At 43.0% G+C, this 24,885-nt stretch overlaps 1 protein-coding gene across 1 annotated transcript in view; it reads left to right on the forward strand.

The window, feature by feature from the left end:
- LOC122554866 (nesprin-3-like) overlaps positions 1-24,885 on the forward strand; it is an 84,935-nt gene that overhangs the window by 22,256 nt on the left and 37,794 nt on the right. The window contains exons 5-8 of the mRNA XM_043700214.1: positions 3,616-3,942; positions 10,525-10,661; positions 21,402-21,576; positions 21,778-21,960. Coding sequence (XP_043556149.1) covers positions 3,616-3,942; positions 10,525-10,661; positions 21,402-21,576; positions 21,778-21,960 — 822 coding nt within the window. The remainder of the gene's footprint in view (positions 1-3,615; positions 3,943-10,524; positions 10,662-21,401; positions 21,577-21,777; positions 21,961-24,885) is intronic.

Genomic DNA, 24,885 nt, shown 5'->3' on the forward strand with positions numbered 1-24,885 from the left:
GTTTTTGTTGCAAACGTTTCGTCCCCTGGCTAGGCGACATCATCAGTGCTTGGGAGCCTCCTGCGAAGCGCTTCTTTGATGTTTCCTCCGGTGTTTACAGTGGTCTGTCCCTCCCTATCCGGGCATTGGATAGGCTTATGGTGGTTAGTGGGCTAGTGTAGGTTAGGTGGGCTTGGATCGGCGCAACATCGAGGGCCGAAGGGCCTGTACTGCGCTGTATTCTTCTATGTTCTATGTTCTAACACTGTTCCTGCTTTCTCCCCGTACCCTTCATCCTATTAGCGTGAAGAGCTACATCTACCTCCACTTTGTCAACATTCAATGCTTTGGCTTCAGCCACTTCCTGTGGGTTAAAATTCCTCAGGTTCTATGTTCTATGTTCTAACACTGTTCCTGCTTTCTCCCCGTACCCTTCATCCTATTAGCGTGAAGAGCTACATCTACCTCCACTTTGTCAACATTCAATGCTTTGGCTTCAGCCACTTCCTGTGGGTTAAAATTCCTCAGGCTCAGCACTGTTTGTGTGAAGATATTTTTCTATATCCTTAGACTGTCATACGTTCTCGAGTCCTACAGCAGAGAGACAGGCCCAAACTGGTCCTTGCCATTCATGCCAATTGTGGACTCCCTGCTCATTGAGAACGTCCTTCCTGTATCTGTTGAGTCCTTTTGAATTTAATAGTTTTGGTGAAATTTCCCTCATTCTTCGAGTGAATATACTCTATTATCTCTTTATTCATAGAATCGTACAGTACAGAAACAGACCCTTCGGTCAAACTCATCCATGCTAACCAGGTATCCCAAATTAATCTAGTCCCGTTTGCCAGCATTTGGCCCATATCTCTGTAAACCCTCCCAATTCATAATCCCATCCAGATGCCTGTTAAATGTTGTAATTTACCAGTCTTTACCACCACATGTGGCAGCTCATTCCATAAGGGCACCACTCTCTGGATGAAAATGTTGCCCCTTATGTCCCTTTCCAATCTTTCACATCTCACTTTAAACCTATGCCCTCTAGTTTTGGACTACTCTACCCAGGGGAGAAAACCTTGGCTCTTCGCCCTTTCAATGTCCCTCGTGATTTTGTAAACTTCTGTAAGGTCATCCCTCAGCCCCTGATGCTCCAGGTAAAATAGCTCCAGCCTATTCCCTCCAGCTCAACAACATCTTTCCAAGATCATCGAGACCAGAATTGAGTGCAGTATTATAAAAGTGTCCTGTACAGCTGCAACATGACCTCCCTACTCCGATACTCAGTGCACTGACCAATAAAGGCAAGCGTACCAAATGCCGTCTTCATTCTTCTGTCTGCAACATAGAACATAGAAAAATACAGCACAGTACAGGCCCTTCGGCCCACTATGTTGTGCTGAGGATTAATCCTTAGCTAAAATATAATAACCTAACCTACGCACCCCTCAATTCCCTGCTATCCATGTGCATGTCCAGCAGTCATTTAAATGTCCCTAATGACTCTGCTTCCACCACCACAGCTGGCCATGCATTCCATGCGCTCACAACTCTCTGCATGAAGAACCTACTTCTGACATCTCCTCTATACCTTCCTCCAAACACCTTAAACCTATGACTCCTCATGGCAGTCAGTCCTGCCCTGGGGAAAAGTCTCTGGTTATCGACTCTATCCATGCCTCTCATTATCAGGTCACCTCTCTTCCTCCTTCTGTCCAGGCTCAGGCTATTTTCACTGGAGCATTGGAGGCTGTGGAGTAACGTTATAGAGGTTTATAAAATCATGAGGGGCTGGGATAGGGTGAACAGACAAGGTCCTTTTCCCCTTAGGGGAATTCAAAATTAGTGGACATAGGTTTATGGTGAGAGGGGAAAGAATTGAAAGGGACCTCAGGGGCAGCTTGTTCACACACACAATGTTGCGTTTATGGAATGAGCTGCCAGAGCAAGTGGTGGAGGACTGGAATAATTCCAACATTTAAAAGACATCTGGATGGATATATGAATGGGAAGGGTTTAGAGGGACATGGGTCAAATGCTGGCAAATGGGACTAGATTATTTTAGGATATTTGGTCAGCATGGATGAGTTGGACTGCAGGATCTATTTCCATGCTGTACATCTGTGTGACTCTTGCCTAATACTGTCAAAATTGGCCTTACTCCAATTTAGAACTTTAATTTTTTTGGTCAATTCTGTCCTTTTCCATTAACTACTTTAAATATATATATATATATTTTAATATATCTATGATCACTGGCTCCAAAGTGCTCCTCCAGTGACACTTCAGGCACTTGCCCTGCCTTATCTCCCAAGAGAAGGTTGAGTTTTGCTCTTCTCTGGCAGTTATATCCACCGACTGAATAAGAAAGCTTTTTTGTTTCCACTTATCGAGTCATAGACATCTAATGTGACAGTTCCAGTATATGTTTGGAGTGCCATCCCACTGATAAGTCTGGTAAACCTTTGCTACACTCCCTCCGCAGCTTGAACAATTCTCCTTCAGATAAGGAGACCAAAACTGCACTAATACTTCAGGTGTGATCTCACCAATCTCTTTTCCAATTAACACAAGAATTCCGTCTTCCTGTACTTGAATCCTCTCGCTATGAAGGCAAACATACCACTTGCCGCCTTCACCAACTGCTGCACCTTCAGTTGATGTACAAGGACACCCAGGTCTCATTTCACTTCCTCCTTTCTCAATCTGTGTCCATTCAGACAATCTGCCTGTCTGTTTTGCAGCCAAAGTGGATAACCTCTCCTTCATCCACATGGTACTCCCCATGTAAAGGTGCCTCTCATACTCCATAGAATTGAATTAGTTAGGAAATTGGCTTAGTGATGGGAGCAATAATGAGCTAACTAGTGTACTGGACAAGGTTGAGATTTGTGGTATTCGGAAAGGTGAAAATGCTGTTTTCTTTATATCTGAATGACTTCATCTATTCAACATCCTGGTCGTATCACCCCTGGAGTTCTACTTGCATTTCTGGGAACCACATCTCTGGAATGATATTTTAACCTCAAATGGAGTGAAGCATACATTCTCCAGAATAAGACCTGAACATCATATATACTTAATGTACAAAGAATTTTTTTAACAAATGTGTACCTGTGTTAACTAAAATGAATACTGTAGATCAAATTCTGAAGATGGGTCACCAGACCTGAAATATTAATTCTGCTTTTTCTCCACAAATGGAGCCAGACCTATGGAGTTTTATCCAGCAATTTATGTTTTTGTTTCTGTAGATAAAGACTATTTCTGTTGGTTGGCTACTTTGGGACAGTGGATATGTAGTCACAGATTGGAACTAGGTTTACAACAGTGACATGAAAAAGTGCTTGTACATAAAAAGTGCAGTAGAAGTTTATATAGCCTTTTCTGAAAAATGAAGTTAACGCAAGATTCGTTATTACTCTGAACTTTCAGATGATAGACTGTTGTTTTCCAAAGAGATTAAAGGATATGTACCAGAAGTATATGCAGTTAAATTGCAATCAGAAGTTAATTGGATGGTAGAACATGGTCTAAGAGCTGGTTGACATCCTTCTGTGGGAATGCAGCCTCCATATTCTGAGACTTGGTGCTTTAGATGCTTTGATTAACCTGGATTTAATTCCATTGCTCCATTCACAGGAACTGAGTGATGAGGTCAGCAGGAAAAAGGGAGAGCTGGACAATCTGCAGGTTCAGGCCACGACTGTAATCCTCAGTACATCTCCTCTAGGTGCTGAGCACATCACCAAAGACCTGGAGACGCTGAGAGCAAACTGGAATAATCTGAGGCTGAGCTGCCAGCAAGATCAGGTGCCACTGGAGATTGGATTTCATTCTATGCTGGAATCCAAGTCAAGGGCTGAGCAGCTGGAGAGAGAAGTTGCCGAGTTAGTGGACTGGCTGCAGAGCTTAGATTTGCAGCCTCCAGATGATGACGCGATGGAAACTGTGTGGTGCAAATGTCTTGTAAGTTAGAAATTAAATTGTAGAAAGTATAAAATATGACCAGGAGGAAGCCATTCAGTTTACAGCTAAGCTAATCTAACTCACATACTCTCCCATAAAGTAATTTTATCTTCTCTTCAGGTATTTATCCAATTCATTTTGAAAGCCATATTTGAGTTTGCTTCCACCGTAGTGAATTCCAGACCTTAAGTATGTGCTGTGCCTCCTCATTGCCTTTCTCCTGAAATAGGATCTTTACCTCCAGACTCCTGCATTTGAAATATGAGTTCAGTCTCTCTCGTCACCATTGCTGCCAGAGCTGTTCATATTTTGGATGTTAAAGATTTGCAGTACTTGGTTCTGTATTAATTTCCAAGATCTTTTCTCCAATGCTGTTTTCATTGGAGAAAAGAATGTTTAGGGGTGACTTGATAGAGGTGTACAAGATGATTAGGGGTTTAGATAGGGTTGACCATGAGAACCTTTTTCCACGTATGGAGTCAGCTATTACAAGGGGGCATAGCTTTAAATTAAGGGGGGGTAGGTATAGGACAGATGTTAGGGGTAGGTTCTTTACTCAGCGAGTCGTAAGTTCATGGAATGCCCTGCCAGTAGCAGTGGTGGACTCTCCCTCTTTATGGGCATTTAAACGGGCATTGGATAGGCATATGGAGGATAGTGGGCTAGTGTAGGTTAGGTGGGCTTGGATTGGCGCAACATCGAGGGCCGAAGGGCCTGTACGGCGCTGTATTTTTTTATGTTCTATGTTCTATCTTGCTCCAGCTAGTGCACTAGTTTGAAATAGGATCACTTGCTAACTCCTTATGTTGCACCTGAAGCTTAAACAAAAAATTACATGTATCTGTACATGTAAGGTACACAGCACAAAAACTAAATGTCTTATTTACAAAGAACAAAGAAAATGTACAGCCCAGGAACAGGCCCTTCGGCCCTCCAAGCCTGAGCTGTTCCAAATGTACTGTCTAAACCTGTCGCCCAATTCCTAAGCATTTGGAGTTGGTGCTTTTAAAAAAAAGGTGCTGACAACTCAGCACTGCAGGGTATAAATGGATAGGAATGCATGAAGAGTGGGTGGGATTGCTGTACCAATTAATATAGAAACAAAGAAAATAGCTGCAGGAATAGGCCATTCGGCCCTTCGAGCCTGCACCACCATTCAATATGATCATGGCTGATCATGCAATCACAATATTCCATTCCTGCCCCCTATCCATACTCCTTGATCCCTTTAGCTGCAAGGGCCATGTTCAGCTCCCTCTTAATATATTTAATGAACTGGCTCCAACAGCTACCAGCGGAAGGGAATTCCACAGGTTCGCAACTCTGAGTGAAGAAATTCTTCCTCGTCTCGGTCCTGAATGGCTTATTCCTTATTCTTAGACTGTGACCCCTTGTTCTTAGACATCCCCAACATCGGGAACATGCTCCCTGCATCTAGCCTGTCCAATCTAATCAGGTTTTTATATGTTTCTATAACCCCCCCCCCCCATTCTTCTAAATGCCAGTGAGTACAAGCCCAGCCCAGTCAATCCAGTCTTTCCCCATCTGTCAGTCCTGCCATCCCGGGAATCAGTCTGGTGAACCTTCGCTGGACTCCTTCAGTAGCAAGGATGTCCTTCCTCAGACTCGGAGACCGAACCTACACACAATCCTCAAGGTGTGGCCTCACCAAGGCCCTGTATAACTGCAGCAAGACATCCTTACTCCGATACTCTCATCCTCTTGCTGTGAAGGAGAACATGCCATTAGCTGTCCTCACTGCCTGTAGCACCTTCGGGCCATCCTTCATCAACTGTTCCACCATGACACCCAGGTCTCACTGCAACTCACCTTTTCCTAAACTGCCATCATTCATATAATAATCTGCCCTCCTGTTTTTGTGATCAAAGTGGATAATCATACATATGCCAGTCTGTGTCAGTCATCCTGCAGCCTCTTAGCATTCTCTTAATAGCATGCCCCAGCAAGAACAAAATGAAAATTAGGGTCAAAACAGAGTGAATGTAGATTGAGGCAGAAGGTAAGGGGATAAAACATGAATCTGTGGACAGCCTGAAGTGGAAGAAAAGTGTAGCAAGAAAGAAGCAGCCAGCTATATACAATGAATGAAGACTAGATATAGAATAATGATCATGGGAGCTATCAGCTGCTGACAAACATGCAGAAAGAGTAAGTGAACATTTTCCTGAACTTGCTTAACCGGCTTCTTATTCAATTCATAAGAAGCCAAGAAGGGAAAAAACACTCTTGGATCAAAGAATGGAAAATGGTCAGGGAAGTGAAAAAGCAGACAGCTTTGAGGAGTATCCATTCAGGAATGATTATATCATACAGTTTTAAGATAATGGGTGGCAGCAAAATGGTGATGTTAATCAACTAGAAATCCCAGAGCCTGGTCAAATGCTCCCATGCAATGATCCCACTTCAATAATTGTTTGTGTAAATTAATAGATTTGGAATGAAATGTTCACTCTGATGAATAATGATGAAATCAGATTATGATAAATTTCCATGTGATTCATTAATGTCCTATAGAATTTCCATATTTGTGTTCACGGAGTGTGGTGTCTGAGCTAGACAAGCATTTATTTTCCAATCATAATTCCCCTGTGAAGGAGTGGGCAATTGGCTACTACAGCAGTCAATGAGTGTATGGATACCCATAGTGCTGTTCAGGAGACAATTTCAGGATTTTGACCAAGTGTAGGAATGGTGATATAGTTCCAAACGGGATGGTTTGTGGTGTAGAGGTCAACTTACAGGGGATGCTGTTCCCATGCAGTTGCTGCCCTTGTTCTTGGAGGTGTTAGAAGTTGTAGGTTTAGAAGGTGCTGTTGAAAGAACCTGGCTAAGTTACTTGCATGCATCTAGTAGATGGTGCACATCACTGTGTTGTTATGAAGGGAATGAATGTTCAAGGTTAACATGGCCGATGGGATACTAGTCAAGCAGGCGTTTTTGTCCTGGATGATATCATGACTTTTGAGTCACTCAGGTAATTGCAAAGTGTTCTATCACGCTCCTGACTTGTACATTGTAGATGGTGGACAGGTTTTGGGAAGTCAGGATGTGAGTAATGTGCTGCAGCATTCCCAACCTCTGATCTGCTCTTGTAACCACCGTATTTATGTGGCTGGTCCAGTTCAGTTTTTATTTAGTGTTAAGTGCTAGTATAGTGGGGGACTCAGCGATGGCAATGCCATTGAATATAAAGGAAGGATGATTGGATTCTTTCTTGTTAGAAATGATTGTAGCCTGGAATTTGTGTGGTGCGCATGTTACTTGCTACTTGGACATTGTTCAGGTCTTGCTGCATTTCAACGTCGACTGCTTCAGGATCTGTTGAATTACAAATGGTGCTGAACATTGTGCAGTCATCAGAAAAGATCTGTCAGATTTTGGACCGTGAGACATAAGTGCAGAAGTAGACTGTTCAGCGCATTAAATCATCTCTGCCTTCAATGACATTGTAGCTGATCTGAGAAACCTCAACTCCACTTTGCTACCTTCTGATATTATGGCTTCTGGTCCCAGACTCTCCCACAAGGAGAAAGAACCTTTTGTATTTACCCTCTCAAATCACCTATGAATCTTGTCAATAAGGTCACCTCATTATTCTAAGTTCCACCAGTTCAGTCAACTTTACCTCTACTGGTAAAGACAGTCTCTCCATCTCTGGGATCAGCCTAATGACTCTCTTGGACTGCTTCCAAAGTCAATATGTCATTTCATAAATAAGGGTTCTAAGTTTTTGAGCTACAAATCTTCTCACAAGTGGCATAGATAAGGGACCCCAAATCTGTTCACACTATTTCAGCTGTGGTCTGACTAGTGCCTTGTACAGTTTTAGCAAAACTTCCCTACTCCATTCTCTTTGAAATAAGGTCAACATTCCATTTGCCTTCTCTATTAACTGTTAAACTTGGATGGTAGCATTTTGTAATTTGTGGGTGAAAGCTTCCATATCTCTGTGTTCTATCTTTCTGCAGTCTTTCTCCATGTAACTTAGATTCAATTGCTCTATTCAACAAGCCAAAATGTATAACCTCTCATTGTCTCACCTTATAGTCCATCTGCCAAGTTTTTTTTGCCAACTTTTGATCTTAACCTATCCATATTCCTCTGCAGACTCTTTGTGTCACCCTCATCACTTGCCTTTCCATCTATTTTGGTTGCATCTGCAAACTGAGCAAAATACACTCTTTTTCCTCATTCATGTCATTAATAGATATTGTCAATAATGGTGGCCCCAGCACTGATGCCTGTGGCACAATATTAGTTACAGGTTGCCATCCTGAAAATACCCCCCCCTCGCTTTACGCTCACACACGCACGCACCACCTTCCCAACTTTGCCTTCCATTTGTTAGCTAATCTCTATCCATGCAAATGCTATCTTTAACAGCTTGGGCTCATATCACAATCTATATCCTTGACCAGCTAAATAGATACAGTGGCTACAAGATTAGGTCAGAGACTAGGAATTTTAGGGCAAGTAATTAGAATCCTGACTCCCCAAAGCCTGTCCTCCATCTACAAAGCACAAGCCAGGAGTGTGATGGAATAGTCCAAACCTGTCCAGATGAATGCAGCTCTCACATTACTCACGAAGCTTGGCACCATCCACGATAAAGCAGCCCACTTGATTTGTACCATATCCATCACTTTCAACATTCACTCCCTTCACCACCCCCACACAGTAGCTACAATGTGGTACCATTTACAAGCTGCACTATAGTACCTCACCGAGGCTTCTTAGTCAGCACCTTCCAAATTCACAAACTCTACCACCTAGAAAGAGAAAGGCATCAAATGCCATGGTTATACCATAACCTGCAAGGTGTCCCAAGTCTCACACCATCTTGATTTTAAACTGTATCACCATTCCATCACTGCCACTGGGCCAGTTCCTAGAGCTCCCTTCCGAATGGTATTGTAAGTGTACTCAAAGGACTGCAAGTCCTCACCACCACCTCCAGGAGAAGTAGCAATATGTAATAACCGTGATGACAACCCTGGCTACACTTTTGAACAAATTTTAAGCACTGCCTTGATGTAGCAGAATCCTCCAGAAGGCCATGTTGAGACAAATGCTTTCTTGGTTTTCTTATAAAAATAGTCTAAATGACTTGAACTTGGGTGGAGAGCACAATTTAGCCACTTATAGTTGAGACAAACCTTTTTCAACTTAAAGGTTTTCTCAGTTAAAAATTATTGCAGCCAAGGACTGAATTGAGACCAGCTTTACAATCAATCTTTTCAAACAAAATGCAAGAAAGGGCAGAAAGATGAGAGTAAAATACTGTACTGATCATCAGATTAGAGTCTTGACACTATTAAGGTTTAAGGTGTAATTGTTATTGGAATTTGCAGCCAAGTGAAATAATGATTTGAACAGCACCAATCTTCAAAAGGCAAAAGAACTAGAGGAGAATGATATCGCCTGAAGGAATTTGTTCTTAAGATTCAGAACAATTTGCTAGAGACCATCAGAACTTTTTAAAGACAATTGAACATGAAGGCTAATTTGCAGGATTATGGGCCAAAAGCTTAAACATGCTGCACCCTCCTGAAGTCTGCTTGCCAAACCTTCATCTCTCACTGATTTTGCAGATTTGTTTCCTGTTAGTGAGTTTTGAGAAACTTTGTAGCTCAGGTTGAGGCTCTGGATGTAAGTTTGCTTGCTGAGCGGGAAGGTTCATTTTCAGATGTTTCATCAGCACACTAGATAACATCAGTGAACCTCCAGTGAAGCACAGGTGTTAGTGACCTGCTTTCTATTTATGTGTTTATGTTTCCTTGTGTTGGTGACATCATTTCCTGTGGTGATGTCATTTCCTGTTCTTTCTCTCAGACCGTAGTAAATGGGGTCTAAGTTGATGTATTTGTTGATAGAGTTCCAGTTGGAATGCCATGCTTTTAAGAATTCTTGTGCATGTCTCTGTTTGGTTTGTCCTAGGATGGATGTGTTGTCCCAGTCGAAGTGGTGTCCTTCCTCATCCGTATGTAGGGATATTAGTGAGAGAGAGTCATGTCTTTTTGTGGCTAGTTGATGTTCATTTATCCTGGTGGCTATGGAAGACATGTTGGAACTCTACCAACAAACACATCGACTTTGACCCCCATTTACCACCCTCTGAGAAAAAGAACAAGAAATGATATCACCACAGCGACTGACCCAAGTCTCACACCATCTTGATTTTAAACTGTATCACCATTCCATCACTGCCACTGGGCCAGTTCCTAGAGCTCCATTTACCACCCTCTGAGAAAAAGAACAAGAAATGATATCACCACAGCGACTGACATTACCAACACAAGGAAACCTAAACACATAAATAGAAAGTCGGTCATGAACATCAGTGCTTCACCGGAGGCTCACTGAAGATGTTACCTAGTGTGGTGATGAAACGCTGTAAACGAATCTTCCAGCTCAGTGAGCAAACCTACATCCAGATTTGTTCCCTGTGCTGAAGTCCACATCAGTAAAATGTCACTGAAGCTTGGTCTGCACCACCTCATATTTTGTGCAATCTCAGCAAGATTTTCTTTCACCTTGCTCTTTGTTTTCTTTATGTCCCAGCTCACCAGGTCTTCAATTTTAGCAGAAGAGCCAAGAATGGAAGAGCTTCAGCTTAAATTGAAAGAATTTTGCAGATCCTCTCAGAGTGAAGAAGAACTTTCTAACAAAGTCCTGAGTGTAATTCGAGAGTATAAAAGGTAACAGCACATTTTTATTCCAAATGAAAGGTTGATGTGCAGAACATTTGGAAGCACTGGCAGGATCAGACAAAGTCAGCATGGATTTACAAATTTACTGGAATTTTTCAAGGATGTAATGAGTAGAGTTGATGGGGCAAGCCAGTGGATGTGGTTTACTTGGACTTCCACAAGGCTTCCAGTAGAGTCATAGAGATGTACAGCATGAAAACAGACCCTTCGGTCCAACCCGTCCATGCCGTCCAGATATCCTAACCAAATCTAGTCCCACCTGCCAGCATCCGGCTCATATCCCTCCAAATCCTTCCTATTCATATACCCATCCAAATGCCTCTTAAATGTTGCAATTGTACCAGCCTTCACCACATCCTTCGGCTGCTCATTCCATACATGTACCACCCTCTGCCCATTAGGTCTCTTTAATATCTTTCCCCTCTCACCCTAAACCTATGCCCTCTAGTTCTTTACTCCCCAGGGAAAAGACTTTGTCTAATTATCCTATCCATGCCCCTCATAATTTTATAAACTTCTATGAGGTCACCCCTTAGCCTCCGGCGCTCCAGGGAAAACAGCCCCAGCCTGTTCAGCCTCTCCCTCTAGCTCAAATCGTCCAACCTTGGCAACATCCTTGTAAATCATTTCTGAACCCTTTCACAACATCTTTCCGATAGGAAGGAGACCAGAATTTCACGCGATATTCTAACAGTGGCCTAACCAATGTCACTCCACTTTCAAGTAAGGTCCCACATAAGTGATTGTGTAAAATTAAAGTGCATGAGATTGGGGGTGGTGGATAGAGAACTGGTTGGCATGCAGGAAAAGAAAGAAAAGGATTAAGTGAGCTTTTTTAACCAAGTGGCAGACAGTAACTAGTTGGGTATAGCAGGGATCAGTGCTTGGACCCCAGCTATTTACAAGATGAACTGGGTAGGAGGGCAAGCTGTGCGGAGGATACAGAGATGTTTCAGTGTGATTTGGACAGGCTGACTGAGGGACCAAATGCATGGATAAATATGAGATTATTTACTTGGGGAGCAAAAATAGGAAGACAGATTATTATCTGAAATGTATTAGAATCATTGAATCCCTAAGTTCAGAAACAGGCCATTTGGCCTTTCGAGTCTGCACCAACCCTCCGAAGCGCCTTTGACTCTATTCCTGTAACCCTGCGTTTTCAGTGGCTAACCCAACTAGCCTGCACAGCCCTCAACACTATGGGCAATTTAGCATGGCCAGTTCATCAAACCTGCATATTTTTGGAGTGTGGGAGGAACTGGAGCACCTGGAGGAAACCTGCGCAGATATTTGGCGAAAGTGCAAACTCCACATAGACAGTTGCCTGAGGCAATTGGCACTGCCTCAAACCCTAGTGCTTGGCACTGTGAGGCAGCAATGCTAACCACTGAGTAACTCTGCCACCTTGGAGAAGGGGAAGGTACAAAGAGACCTGAGTGTCCATGTCCACCGGTCGTGAAGGTGATGGTGAGATCAAATGGTATATCAGCCTTAATAGTGAGAGGATTCCAGTACAGGAGCAGGGATGACTTGCTTCAATTGTTCAGAAGAGCATGAAAGATAAGGTAATATTAAGGGATCCAATTGTTAAAGGATGCAGGAGCAGAGGAACCTATGTACAAAGGTGCACAGGCCATTGAAGATGGTGAGACAGATGAATCGAGCAGTTTATAAGCATACAGTATTGTGTACTATATTATTAGGGTCATAGATTACAAGTGTAGATGCAAAAAGATTTGTTCCCCCAAGTGAGAGTGTACCAGACCAGAGGGTATGGATATCATAGGTTTAAGATAGAGGTGAGCAGGAAATATTTCTATGGGGGCAGTGAATCTGTAGAATTTGTTACCATAGAGGTTAGGTCATGGAGGACATTCAAAACGGAGACAGATATTTTTAATGCTGTATGGCGCTCTCTCAGTCTCTCTTCTCTGACTGTAATCAGGAGAGGAATCAATGGTTATGGGGAAAAGTAGAGTTGAGGATGATCAGATCAGCTGTGATACATTGGTGGTACAGACTTGATGGGCTGAATGGCTACCTGCTCCAATGTCTTATGGTCGTCTTTTTCAATAAAGGATGTTGATAAAGGATTAAGGGAAGCGGGCAAGAAAACAGAATTTAAGGCCATGATGAGGTCAGCCATGATTGCGTTAAATGGCAGAGCAGACTTGGACTGAATCCTCTGTAGAAGAAAAAAAGATTACATGCCAGAGGTATGCTGGTAGAAGGTGGCATTATTGGAACAGATACAGTGATGGGCACAAAGAAACTGGGGCAATGGATTAAATCCTTGCAGATGTGAGGAAGTGCAGTCAAGATGGGAGTTGGTGGGTTTGAAATGGGTAATGGTCGACAACCTATCCTCAGAAATGGAAACAATGAAGTTGAGGAAGAGTTAGAGATGGACCAGGTGAAATTAAGGATGGAAAGTGGAGACAAAACTGATCATTTTTTCCAATTCCGGACAAGAGCAGGCAGTGGCATCTAAGACTTTGGAAAAAGTGTTATTTGCATACCCATAGCCATACCTTTGACTTGATAAAGTGAAATAAGTTAATGGAACATAGAAACAGGAGTAAATATGTAGAAATGTTTCCTAACAACTCTCCCGAGTGGTCTGGCCTAAATTTAAACAATGTACCCAGTTTAGAATCCTCAACCAGTGGAAGTAATTTATCTTTATTAATCATGTTTTTTTCTATTATCTTGAACACTTCAACCAACGTAGCCCTTAATCTCCTAAATTCTAGTGAAAAACAGGGATAACCTAACCTAACCTAACTCCTGAAGTCTGGGTATCATTCTTGTACACCGACCTTGCATTCCATCCAAGGCCAATTTCTCTTGCCTAAGGTGTTATCCTGATCTATTCACAGTACTCCCAAGTGAGTTCTAACCAGGATTTTATATAATTGTAGCCTAACTTCTGTGCCCTTACGCCCAAATTGTTCAAAGTAGTAATGAGTTCAGCCAAGGACAGGAGAACAGTGGTGGGTAGGGACTAATCAGGCCTCTTTTCAAGGAAGAAGCAGAGAGTCTTCTGACCATCTTGATGGAGGATAGTGGTATGGAGGGGTGACATATCTATGGTGAAGAGGTGGTGACTACTCCCAGAAAATTGGAAATAGTGGAACCAATAGAAGGCATCAGATGATACTTGATAGTTTTCAACTTGCGACACAGGACAGTCAACTGAATTCACAACTAATAGTATGTCACTGAAGTTCCTTGACATTACTACAGTTCCTTAAGCCTCCCAATCTTGTGTGACACTTAAGGTGTCACTTAAAGAATCCTACTGTTTCATTTCATGTTCATTATCAGATTTTGAATCACGTCTGAGGAATCTTTTAGCTATCCCTCGGACATTTTTTGGAAATCTTTCATCTACAGTTGCTGTCCAATCTTGTTTTCTGTGACATATAGATCTATTAAAAGCACATTCATCCTCACCCTTGCTTTCTGTAACTCTTCTACTGTATTAGAGCCTGTATCCAGTATCTGGCTGGTCACAGAGTTATACAGCACGGAAACAGACCCTTCGGTCCAACTTGTCAATGCCAACCAGATATCCTAAACTAGTCTAGTCCCATTTGCCAGCATTTGGCCTAAAACCCTCTAAACTTTTCCTAATCTTGTATCCATCTAGGTGCCTTTTAAATGTACCAGGCTCCATCACTTCCCAGGTAACTCATTCCTCTGCATGAAAAAGTTGACCCTTGGGTCCTTGTTAAATCTTTTCCCCTCTCACCTTAAACCTATGCTCTCTAGTTTTCGACTCCCCTAACCTGGGGCAAAAGGCCTTTTTTATATACCTTACCCATGCCCCTCATGATTTTATAAATCTCTATAAGGTCATCCCTCAGCCTCCGAAACTCCAGGGGAAAGTAGCCCCAGCCTATTCAAACTCTCCTTTTAGCCCAAGTCCAGATAACATCCTCATAAATCTTTTCTGAACCCTCTCCACTTTAATAATATCCCTCCTCTAATAGGGAGACCAGAACTGTGCAGAGTATTCCAGATGTGACCTTACCAAAGTCGTAGAGCCATAGAGATGTACGGCATGGAATCTTCATGCCGACCAGATATCCTAAATTAATCTAGTCCCATTTTTTTAGCACTTGGCCCATATCCCTCTAAACTCTTCCTATTCATACACCCATCCAGGTGTGTTTTAAATATTGTAATTGTACCAGCCTCCTCCACTTCCTCTGGCAACTCATTCCATGCACGCATCACTCTTGTGTGAAACAGTTACCCCCTTAAGTCCCTTTTCGATCTTTTCCCCTCACCTTAAACCCATGCTCTCTAGTTCTGAACTCCTCCACCCCAAGGAAAAGATCTTGGCCATTTACTTTATCTGTGCTCCTCATGATTTTATAAACTTCTATAAGGTTACCCCTCAGTATCCAATACCCCAGGGAAAACAGCCCCAACCTATTCGGCCTCTCCCTTTAGCTCAAATCCTCCCTCCCCGGCAATATCCTTGCAAAGCTTTTCTGAACCCTTTGAAGTTTCACAATATCCTTCCTATAGGAGGAAGACCAGAATTGCACACACTGTCCTGTACTGTAGCAATATCACATCTCAGGACCTACGCTCAAAGGTATGATCAATGAAGGCAAGTGCTCCAAACGCCATCGTAACCACCCTGTCTACCTGTGGTGCAATTTTCAAAGAACTATGTACCTAAACCCCGAGGTGTCTCTGTTTGTCAGTACGACCCAGGACCCTGCCGTTAACTGTACAATTTCTGCCCTTATTTGTTTTACCAACATGTAATATCTCATTCATCCAAATTAAACTCCGTCTGCCACTCCTTGGCCCATTGATCCAATTGCTCAAACTCCCTTTGTAATAAAGAGCAATGCAGCACAGGAACAGGCCCTTCGGCCCTCCAAGCTTGTGCAATCTTAGAACATAGAACAATACAGCACAGAACAGGTCCTTCGGTCCTCGATGTTGTGCTGACCTGTGAACTAATCTAAGTCCGTCACCGTACACTATCCCATCATTATCCATATGCTTATCCAAGGACTGTTTATATGCCCCTAATGTGGCTGCATTAACTACCACTCTGAGTAAAGAACCTGCTTTTGACATCTGTCTTAAATCTATCACTTCTCAATTTGCAGCTATGACTTTCATATAAGCAGACATGATCATCCAAGGAAAAAGACTCTCTCAGTCCTCCCTATCTAATCCTCTGATCATCTTGTATGTCTATCAAGTATTCTGTTATTCTTCCCAAAGTGAATCACCTCACATTTATCTGCAATGAACTCAATTTGCCACATTTCAGCCCAATTCTGCAGTTTAACAAGTCTCCCTGCAACATTCTCCTCTGCAATATTTTCCTTTTCCTGAGTGAAAACAGATGAGAGATATTCATTTAGCACCCTTCCGATCTCCACAGGGTCCACACACAACTTCCCAATTCTGTTTTTGACAGGCCCTATTCCTACACGAGTCATCTTTTTATTCCTCAAGTACCTAATGAAAGCTTTAGACTTCTCCTTTATTCTACCTGCGAAAGACTGCTCATGTCCGCTCCTTGCTCTTCTTAACTCTCTCTTTAAATCCTTCCTAGCTACTCTGTAACTCCATCACCGCATCTGAACCAACTTGCCTCAACGTCACATAAGCCTCCCTCTTTCCCTTAACAAGAGGTGCAATTTTTTTAGTAAACCACAGTTTCCCTACCATATCATTTCCTCCCTGCCTGACAGAGACATACCTATGAAGGACACACAATATCTGTTCCTTAAACCAGCTCCACATTTCGATTGTCCCCATCCCCTGTATTTTGCTGCCCCATTCTATGCTTTCTAAGTCTTGCATTGCATTATAATTGCTCTGTGGCCTGTACCTATTCCTTTCCATCGCTAAACTAAATGTAGCTGAATTATGGTCACTCTCTCCAAGGTGCTCACCTATCACTAAATCAAACACCTGGTCTGGTTTGTTACCAAGCACGAGATCCAGTGCAACCTCCCCTCTTGTCAGCCCTTCAACATACTGTGTCAAACCCTCCTGCACACATTGGACAAAAACTGATCAATTCGACGTACTAGAGTTAGTGTTTCCAGTCAATGTTGGGGAAGTTAAAGTCTCCCATAATCACTACCCTGTTCCTTTCACCCTGCCCAGAAGCGACTTGCTAATCCTCTCCTCCATATCCCTGGAACTTTGCGGAGGACTATAAAAACTCTCAGCAGTGTGACCTCCTATCCTATTTCTAACCTCAGCCCACACTGCCTCAGTAGACGAGTCCTCGTCAAAAGTTCTTTCCTCCATTGTTATACTGTCCTTGACTAACAAGGCCACACCTCCCCCTCTTTTACCGCCTTCCCTGTTCTTAATGAAAGATCTAAACCCTGTAACCTGCAGCATCCATTCCTCACCTTGCTCTATCCATGTCTCCGAAATGGCCACAACATGGAAGTCCTAGGTACCTATCCATGCTGCAAGCTCACCTACCTTACTTTGGATACTTCTGGCGTTGAAGTAGACGCACTTCAAGCCAGCTTGCTGTCTGCCAGCACATTCCTGTGACCCTGAAATCCTGTCCCTGTCCTCACCACCCTCATCCTCCTGTGGACTGGAACTACAACATAGGTTTCCATCCTCCGCTGAGCTCGTTTAAACCCACCGAATAGCACCAACAAATTTCCCACCCAGGATATCAGTACCCATCTAGTTCAAGTGAAGACAGCCCTGTTTGTAGAGGTCCTACCTTCCCCAGAATGAGCCCCAATTATCCAAGAACCTGAAACCCACCATCCTTGCAGCCACGTGTTCAGCTGATATCTTTCCCTGTTCTTTGCCTCGCTATTACATGACACAGGTAACAATCCAGAGATAACAACTCTGTTTGTTCTTGCTCTCAGCTTCCACCCTAACTCCCTGAAATCCTGCCTTCCATCCCTATCCCTCTTTCTACCTATGTCATTGGTATATGGGTGGACCACGACTTGGGGCTGGTCACCCTCTCCCTTCAGGACCCCAATGACACAATCTGAGACATCACGGACCCTGGCACCTGGGAGGCAACACACCAACCGTGAGTCTCTTTCGTTCCCTGCAAACCTTCTATCTAAGCCTCTAACTATTGAGTCCCCAATGATTAATACTCCTCCTTTCTCCCTTCCCTTCTGTAGCCTAAGGTAGCCTTCTTCACTGATGACTCTACCATTAATTTTAGTGTCATCTTCAAATTCGTAACTATGCTTCCTAAATTCCCATTCAAATCATTTCTCTAAATAACAAATGACAAATAAAGCAGCTTACCTGTGGAACGGCTTTGGTCACAGGCCTCCAGTCTGGAAAACAAAGCCTCCACCATTATCCCCTGTTGCCGACTTCAAGCCAATGTTATATCCAGTTGACAAGCAATCTCTGATTCCCATGTGATCTAACATTATTCACCAGACTACTGTGCAAAGTCTACAATGCCAGTCTACTTGACAGAGGCTTTACTAGAGTCCATGTTGACAAAATCTGCTACTCTTCCCTCATTACCTTCTTGTTCGCGACTTCAAAAAAATAATTCAATCACATTTGTGAGACACTATTTCCTGTGCACAAAGCCATGATCAATCCTTGCCTCTCCAAATAAATGTAAATCCTATCTCTCAAAATCCCTTCAAAAAAACTTGCCCTCTACTGATGTCAGACTCACTAGAGCCTGTTGTTCCCAAGCTTCTTGCAGCCTTTATTAAATAAAGGCAGAACATTAGGCAGACTCCAGTCCTCTGGCACCTCACCTGTGGCTGCAGATGATAGAACTATCTCTGCTTTGGCAACCATATGTTCCCATAATGTCTTGGAATCATAGAATCCCCAAAGTGTGGAAGCAGGCCATTTGGCCCATTGAATCCACAACGAACATTCCCACCCTGTAACTCTGCGTTTTCAGTGGCTAATCTATCTAGCCTGCACATCCCTGGACACTATGGGCAATTTTGCATGGCCAACCCACCCTCACCTGCACATCTTTGGACTGTGACAGAAATACGGAGCACCCGGAGGAAATCCACGCAGACACGGGCAGGATGTGCAAACTCCACACAGTTACTCAAAGGAGGAATTGAACCCAGGTCCCTGGCACTGTGAAGCAGTAGAGCTAACCACTGAGCCCTGTGCTGTCCTAGGATACACCTGATCCAGTCCCGGAGATTTATCTACCTTTAAGCATTTAAGACTGCCAGTACCTCATCTCCTATACCATGGATTATTTTCAAGATATCACTGATCGTTTCCCTGAGTTCCCTACCCTCCATAATTTTTTTCCACAGTGAATATTGACGTAACCCTATCATATCTCTCCCATCTCCTGTGGTTCCACATATAGATGACCTCATTGATCTTTAAGGAGCCCTGTTCTCGCCCTAGTTGTTTTGAATGCTTGCAGAATCTCTTGAGACTATCTTTGGCCTTGGAAGGTAAGATTATCTCATATCTCCTTTTTGCTCTCCTAATTTCCTTCTTAAGAATGCCCCTACACCCCTTAGATTCTTCAAGGGATTCACTTGATCCCACTGTATATACCTGACACCTGCCTCCTCCTTATTCTTGCTCAGAGCCTCAATATCTTTACTCATTCATTGTTCCTCAACTCTACTGGCCTTACCCATCACTAACAAGAACATACTGCCTCTGAACTCTCGTTATCTCACTTTTGAAAGCCTTGGTGCAATTGAATTCAATAAATCTGATACAAAGACAGAATTCTGGAGAAACTCAGATCTGGTAGCGTCTGTGGAGAGAGAAAGTTAATATTTCGAGTCTGAAATATTCAGAATCTGATCTGCTCCATTGCAACAATGTTGAGGTAGCCGTGGCCTCCATATACACATAAAGTGTCTTTATAGAACACAGTTGGTCCATATGACCCTGTGGATTGATTTCCAACTCCTTGCTTGCATTGTCTACCAATGTGAGATTCTTGTTAACTAGCTTCACTGATTGTGTTAGCCGTGTTCTGAGGAAAGGGGAGAAGTGACATTAGTCTCTCAAGTTTGCCTGTTGTCGATGCATTTTTGCAGAGGCTGTTCTGTTGTCGGGAAGAAAAAGGAAGTAGAACTGACCACTGCACTGCACTTTGAAATTGCTACCTTGTTTCTGAGCACACTTTCCAAAATGTTATACATTACCACAGCTGCGCTAAGTGGCATTGCTCAAGAACAGAATTTAATGATGTCTTCACAGCTGATTGCAGCCACTGGATGGTGCTATGTGGCAAGTCTAACACAAGCCAACATAATCCACTCATAGAACATAGAACAATACAGCACAGAACAGGCCCTTCGGCCCACGATGCTGTGCCGACCATTTGTCCGAGCTTAAGCACCCATCAATGTACCTATCCAATTGTCGCTTAAATGTCACCAATGATTCTGACTCTACCACTCCCACAGGCAGCGCATTCCATGCCCCCACCACTCTCTGGGTAAAGAACCCATCCCTGACATCTCCCCTATACCTTCCACCCTTCACCTTAAATTTATGTCCTCTTGTAACACTCTGTTGTACCCGGGGAAAAGGTTTCTGACTGTCTACTCTATCTATTCCTCTGATCATCTTATAAACCTCTATCAAGTCACCCCTCATCCTTCACCATTCCAATGAGAAAAGTATGCCTTCTTACAAGCTCTATCCACCTGAGTGGTAACTTTCAAAGATCTATGAACATAGACCCCAAGATCTCTCTGTTCCTCCACCTTGCTAAGAACCCTACCGTTAACCCTGTATTCTGCATTCTTATTTGTTTTTCCAAAATGGACAACCTCACACTTGACAGGGTTGTACTCCATCTGCCACTCCTCAGCCCAGCTCTGCATCATATCTAAGTCCCTTTGCAGCCGACAACAGCCCTCCTCACTATCCACAACTCCACCAATCTTCGTATCATCTGCAAATTTACTGACCCACCCTTCGACTCCCTCATCCAAGTCATTAATAAAAATTATGAACAGCAGAGGACCCAGAACTGATCCCTGTGGAACTCCACTTGTAACTGGGCTCCAGGCTGAATATTTACCATCTACCACCACTCTCTGACTTTGATCGGTTAGCCAGTTTTCTATCCAATTGGCCAAATTTCCCTCTATCCTCAGAGGCTGCCAGTGACTAAGATTCTCGTTGGTCATTTCCATCAGGATTGGAAGGAATGAATCACCAAATGTTGCAGTGCCTGATAAGGTGGTGTATGTGGGGTTGACAGAATGTTGAGAAATTTAGCCCAGGCAAGGATGCATTTGTGTTAATATTAAATGCATTGGATTCTTCTCACTACATTGAGAATTGTTAACTATCCAGGGTTCGATTAATGTGTCTGACAGTTGTAATATCTTGTCAATGTACACTCACTGGTTCAGCTAAGCACTTTCTACCCAACATCCGATCAGCATTTTATTGTATTGCATGGTCAATGACCTGTGACAGTGCAACTGAACGATCACATTCCCTAAAATAAAAGTAAAAAAACGGGATGCTGGAAATCTGAAACCAAAACAAAATGCTGGAGAAATTCAACCAGCCTTGGCTGCATCTGTAGGAGAAAAACAGAGTTACGTGTCCAGTCACCCTTTGTCAGAACTGATATTCCCAGGTCAGATAGTTGCATTTCTACATAGTGGCTATCATTTAAAAACAAACATTCCTACAGTTTAATTCCACCAGTTTGTAATGGTGCTCAGTACGTGAGTTTCTGTGTTTTAGGGTAAAAGGGCAGATTGTGAAGAGATGCAGCCAGCTCGGAGCGAGACTGCGATGTGACTTTCAGGAATTCCTGCGAGAGTTTCAGCAATGGAGGAACGGTATTATCAACCTGCTACATTTGCCTCTGGACACTGAGGATGGGGCTTTGACCAGGACTTATCTGCAGAACATTGAGGTGATTGGTGCTGATTAAGGAGTGAAAGAGTTAGATGTTCTAAACTGAACTGATGTAGGGACTGGAGTAGGCTGGTTTATAAACGAGGCCTCCTCCCTTGAGCACTTGATTTTGTGTGTGTGTTAAATAGGCTGAAGATAATTACAGCGTTTCACTTTGTGTAATTTGATACGATTGTTAAACTTTGATTAATTCTCTCAGGATCATCTGGCTCATAGCAACCAATTGAAAATCCAACTTGACAGATTTCAGGGACTGGAGGGAATGTTGGGCAGTGTCTACAGTGAAGAGCAGACTGCAATGTTTGAGTCTGAACTCCAAGAGGCAGTACAGCAACGAATATTCCTTACTGATGGCCTTTTACAGAGAAGGAGAGAATTGCAGGTATTTACACAATTGATGTCATTATTGATTGAGAAGGAATTTTCTGTAAATAGCTGGAAATTTTAAAAATAGACTTTCAGAAAGTTCTCAGCAACTTCCAGTTAAGAAACGCCAAAGGGAAGTAAAATTTAAGGCAAACTATATTATAGTTTAAAAACATGAAGGAACTGTGGTTGCTGTAAATCAGAAACAAAAACAGAAATTGCTGGAAAAGCTCAGCAGGTCTGGCCGCATCTGTGGAGAGAAATCAGACTTTGCTTTGGGTCAGTTGACCCTCTTTAAAATCTCAGACCTGAAAAGTTAACTCTGATTTCTGGATCGTCATCTTTCTTTTTACTGCGAGTATGTTTCATATGTAATGGTATCTTTTTTAGAGAGTGTTTCCTAATTTCTTGGATCTATCTCGATGGCAGTTGCTCTTTGATCAATTTTCAAAATGCCCTAATTTTTATACCCGTCAACGTCAAATTGTCTCATTGGTTCAATGTTGACAAAACAATAAATTCAAACTTTATTGGGTTTTACTATCCTGGGACATTATTTATACTGGTTAAATTCAAATTGTTGTCAAAACAGCAACCAAAACTCAGGTATATATTTCACAGCCAAATGTTACATATTTTCCATTTTCCACTCTGGGACTCCCATCTAGTCATATACACAGGTACTTGTAATCTCTCAGTTCAGAACAGTATTCACTCTTTCTTAAAGGTATAGTACACGTCTTCAACTTCATAACACCAGGGATGTGCAGGCAAGGTGGGTTAGCTATGGGAAATGCAGGGTTACAGGGATAGGGGGGTGGGTTTGGGTGGTATGCTCTTCAGAGGGTTAGTGTGGACTTGATGGGCCGAATGATCTGCATCCACACGTCAGGATTCTATGATTTGTAATACATTCTCATGAGTGAGGGTGTTCAGACAGGTAATGATCTACATTGACAGTACTGAAATAGGTATAAATGGGGATCCTGAAAAGCAGATTTTGGGATAAAGATATTAAAAAGTGATTTTAGCATAAAAAGGTGAAAAAGTGGGACCTCAAAAAGTGATTTTAGCATAAAAAGATTAAAAAGCAGGACCTCAAAATTGCAATCAGAGCATTACTGTCAGGGCTGTGAGAGTGAGCATTGGAATAGGAAGATTGATCGATGCAACATGTGACTGGTGAGGGCAAAGGAATCATTTCTGGAACAGGAGATCTATACAACATGAAACAACTGCAATGGAGAGGAAATGACCTAGTGGTATTATTTCTATATTGTTAGTCAAAAAAGCTCATCTGATGTTCTGGGGATGGGGGTTCGAATCCCACCACAACAGGTGGTGAAATTTGAATTCCGTAAACAAAAAAATCTGGACAAGGTTTGTGTAAAGGTTTGTCGCTCGGGTGTTGGTTGTTATGCTTGTGGGTATGTTCGCTGAGCTGGGAAGTTGATTTGCAGATCTTTTGCCCCCTGTCGAGGTGACATCTTCAGTGTTCTGGAGCCTCCTGTGAAGTGTTGCTGTACTGTGTTTTCTGGAAGTTATTTGGTTCCGTTCCTGCTGCTTCCAGTTGCTGGTTCCAGTAGTTTGTTGTAGTGGCCATTATATTGGGCCGAGGTCTGTCTGTTTGTTGGTGGAGTCCGTGAATGAGTGCCGTGCTTCTAAAAGTTCTCTGGCTGTCCTGTGTTTAGCTTGTCCTAGGATAATTGTGTTGTCCCAGTCAAACTTGTTGTCCTTGTCATCTGTGTGTATGGCTACTGGGGCCAGCTGATCGTGGCATTTACTGTCGCGCAGGTGTTGATGGATGTGGATTGGTAGTCGTCTGCCTGTTTGTCCTACAGAGTGTTTTGTGCAGTCTTTGCGTGGAATCCTGTAAATTATGTTAGTCTTGTGTGGTGGGTATAGGGTCTCTTGTCCTGGTGAGTTGTCTGAGCGTGGCTGTCGGTCTATGGGTGGTCACGAATTCGTATGGTCAGAGAAGTCTGGTTGTCAATTGTGATACTTTTTTAATGTAGAGAGGCGAGTGTATTGTGTCGTGGCATGTCCTTGTCGCGTTGTTTGTGTGACAGGCATCTGCAGCTGAAGTTGCAGCGGTATCGTTTTTGGTGAAGACACTGTGGAAGTGTTGTTCTTCTAACCCTAACCCTCAGAGCAGAAGAACACCTCTACAGAGTCTTCACCAAAAACAGATATCCCCACAACGTCATCTGCAGATGCCTCACAGACAAACAATGTGACATTTCACCAAATGTCACATTTGGCAGCAGAGTTAGAAACTGCAGAGTCTGCCGAGAAGGAAGCATACATTGAGAAATATCTTCGTAGTGTATTGGCAGTGGAAAATATCCTCACTCTAGATCGTCTGCGTCAGGAAGTTGCAGTTAAAGAACAATTAAATACAAAGCGTAAACTGACCAGAAGGTGCATCAGCTCTCCAAACGTCAACCGGTTATCTGGAAGCCGTCATGATCTCAATGCAAGATCCAGCCTTGAACGCAACAAGAGTCGATGGGAGAGTCAGCAGGACATTTCGACAGCTGCATTGCAGTCCAACAAGAAGACTCCTCCATACCGATCCCCGGCGAGTAGGCATTCCATGCCACAAGATGCAGACTCATTCTCAGCACTAGCAGCCTCTTACTTGAATCCAGTGAAGGCCTTTGTACCTCAGATGCCCAAACTTCTCAAATCACTTTTCCCTGTACGTGATGAAGAGAAGAGAAGATCTGTCCCTGTACCAAATCAACAGGAAAGAATGACGGTTCAGTCGGTGGAAAGCAGTATTTCCGATGTAATCCAGGCTACGGAGTATTAGTTAGGCCAAACAGAGTTGCAAAAGCCACTGGCTCAGTGAAACGGCGTAGCACCGGCCTCCGGACTCAGTTGGCTGCAAATTCGGAGAATCGGAGGAGCGGGAACTTTTCCAAATCTAACCCAAACT

The sequence above is a fragment of the Chiloscyllium plagiosum genome, chromosome 12 (genome assembly GCF_004010195.1).
Source record: "Chiloscyllium plagiosum isolate BGI_BamShark_2017 chromosome 12, ASM401019v2, whole genome shotgun sequence".
NCBI classification, from domain to species: domain Eukaryota; kingdom Metazoa; phylum Chordata; class Chondrichthyes; order Orectolobiformes; family Hemiscylliidae; genus Chiloscyllium; species Chiloscyllium plagiosum.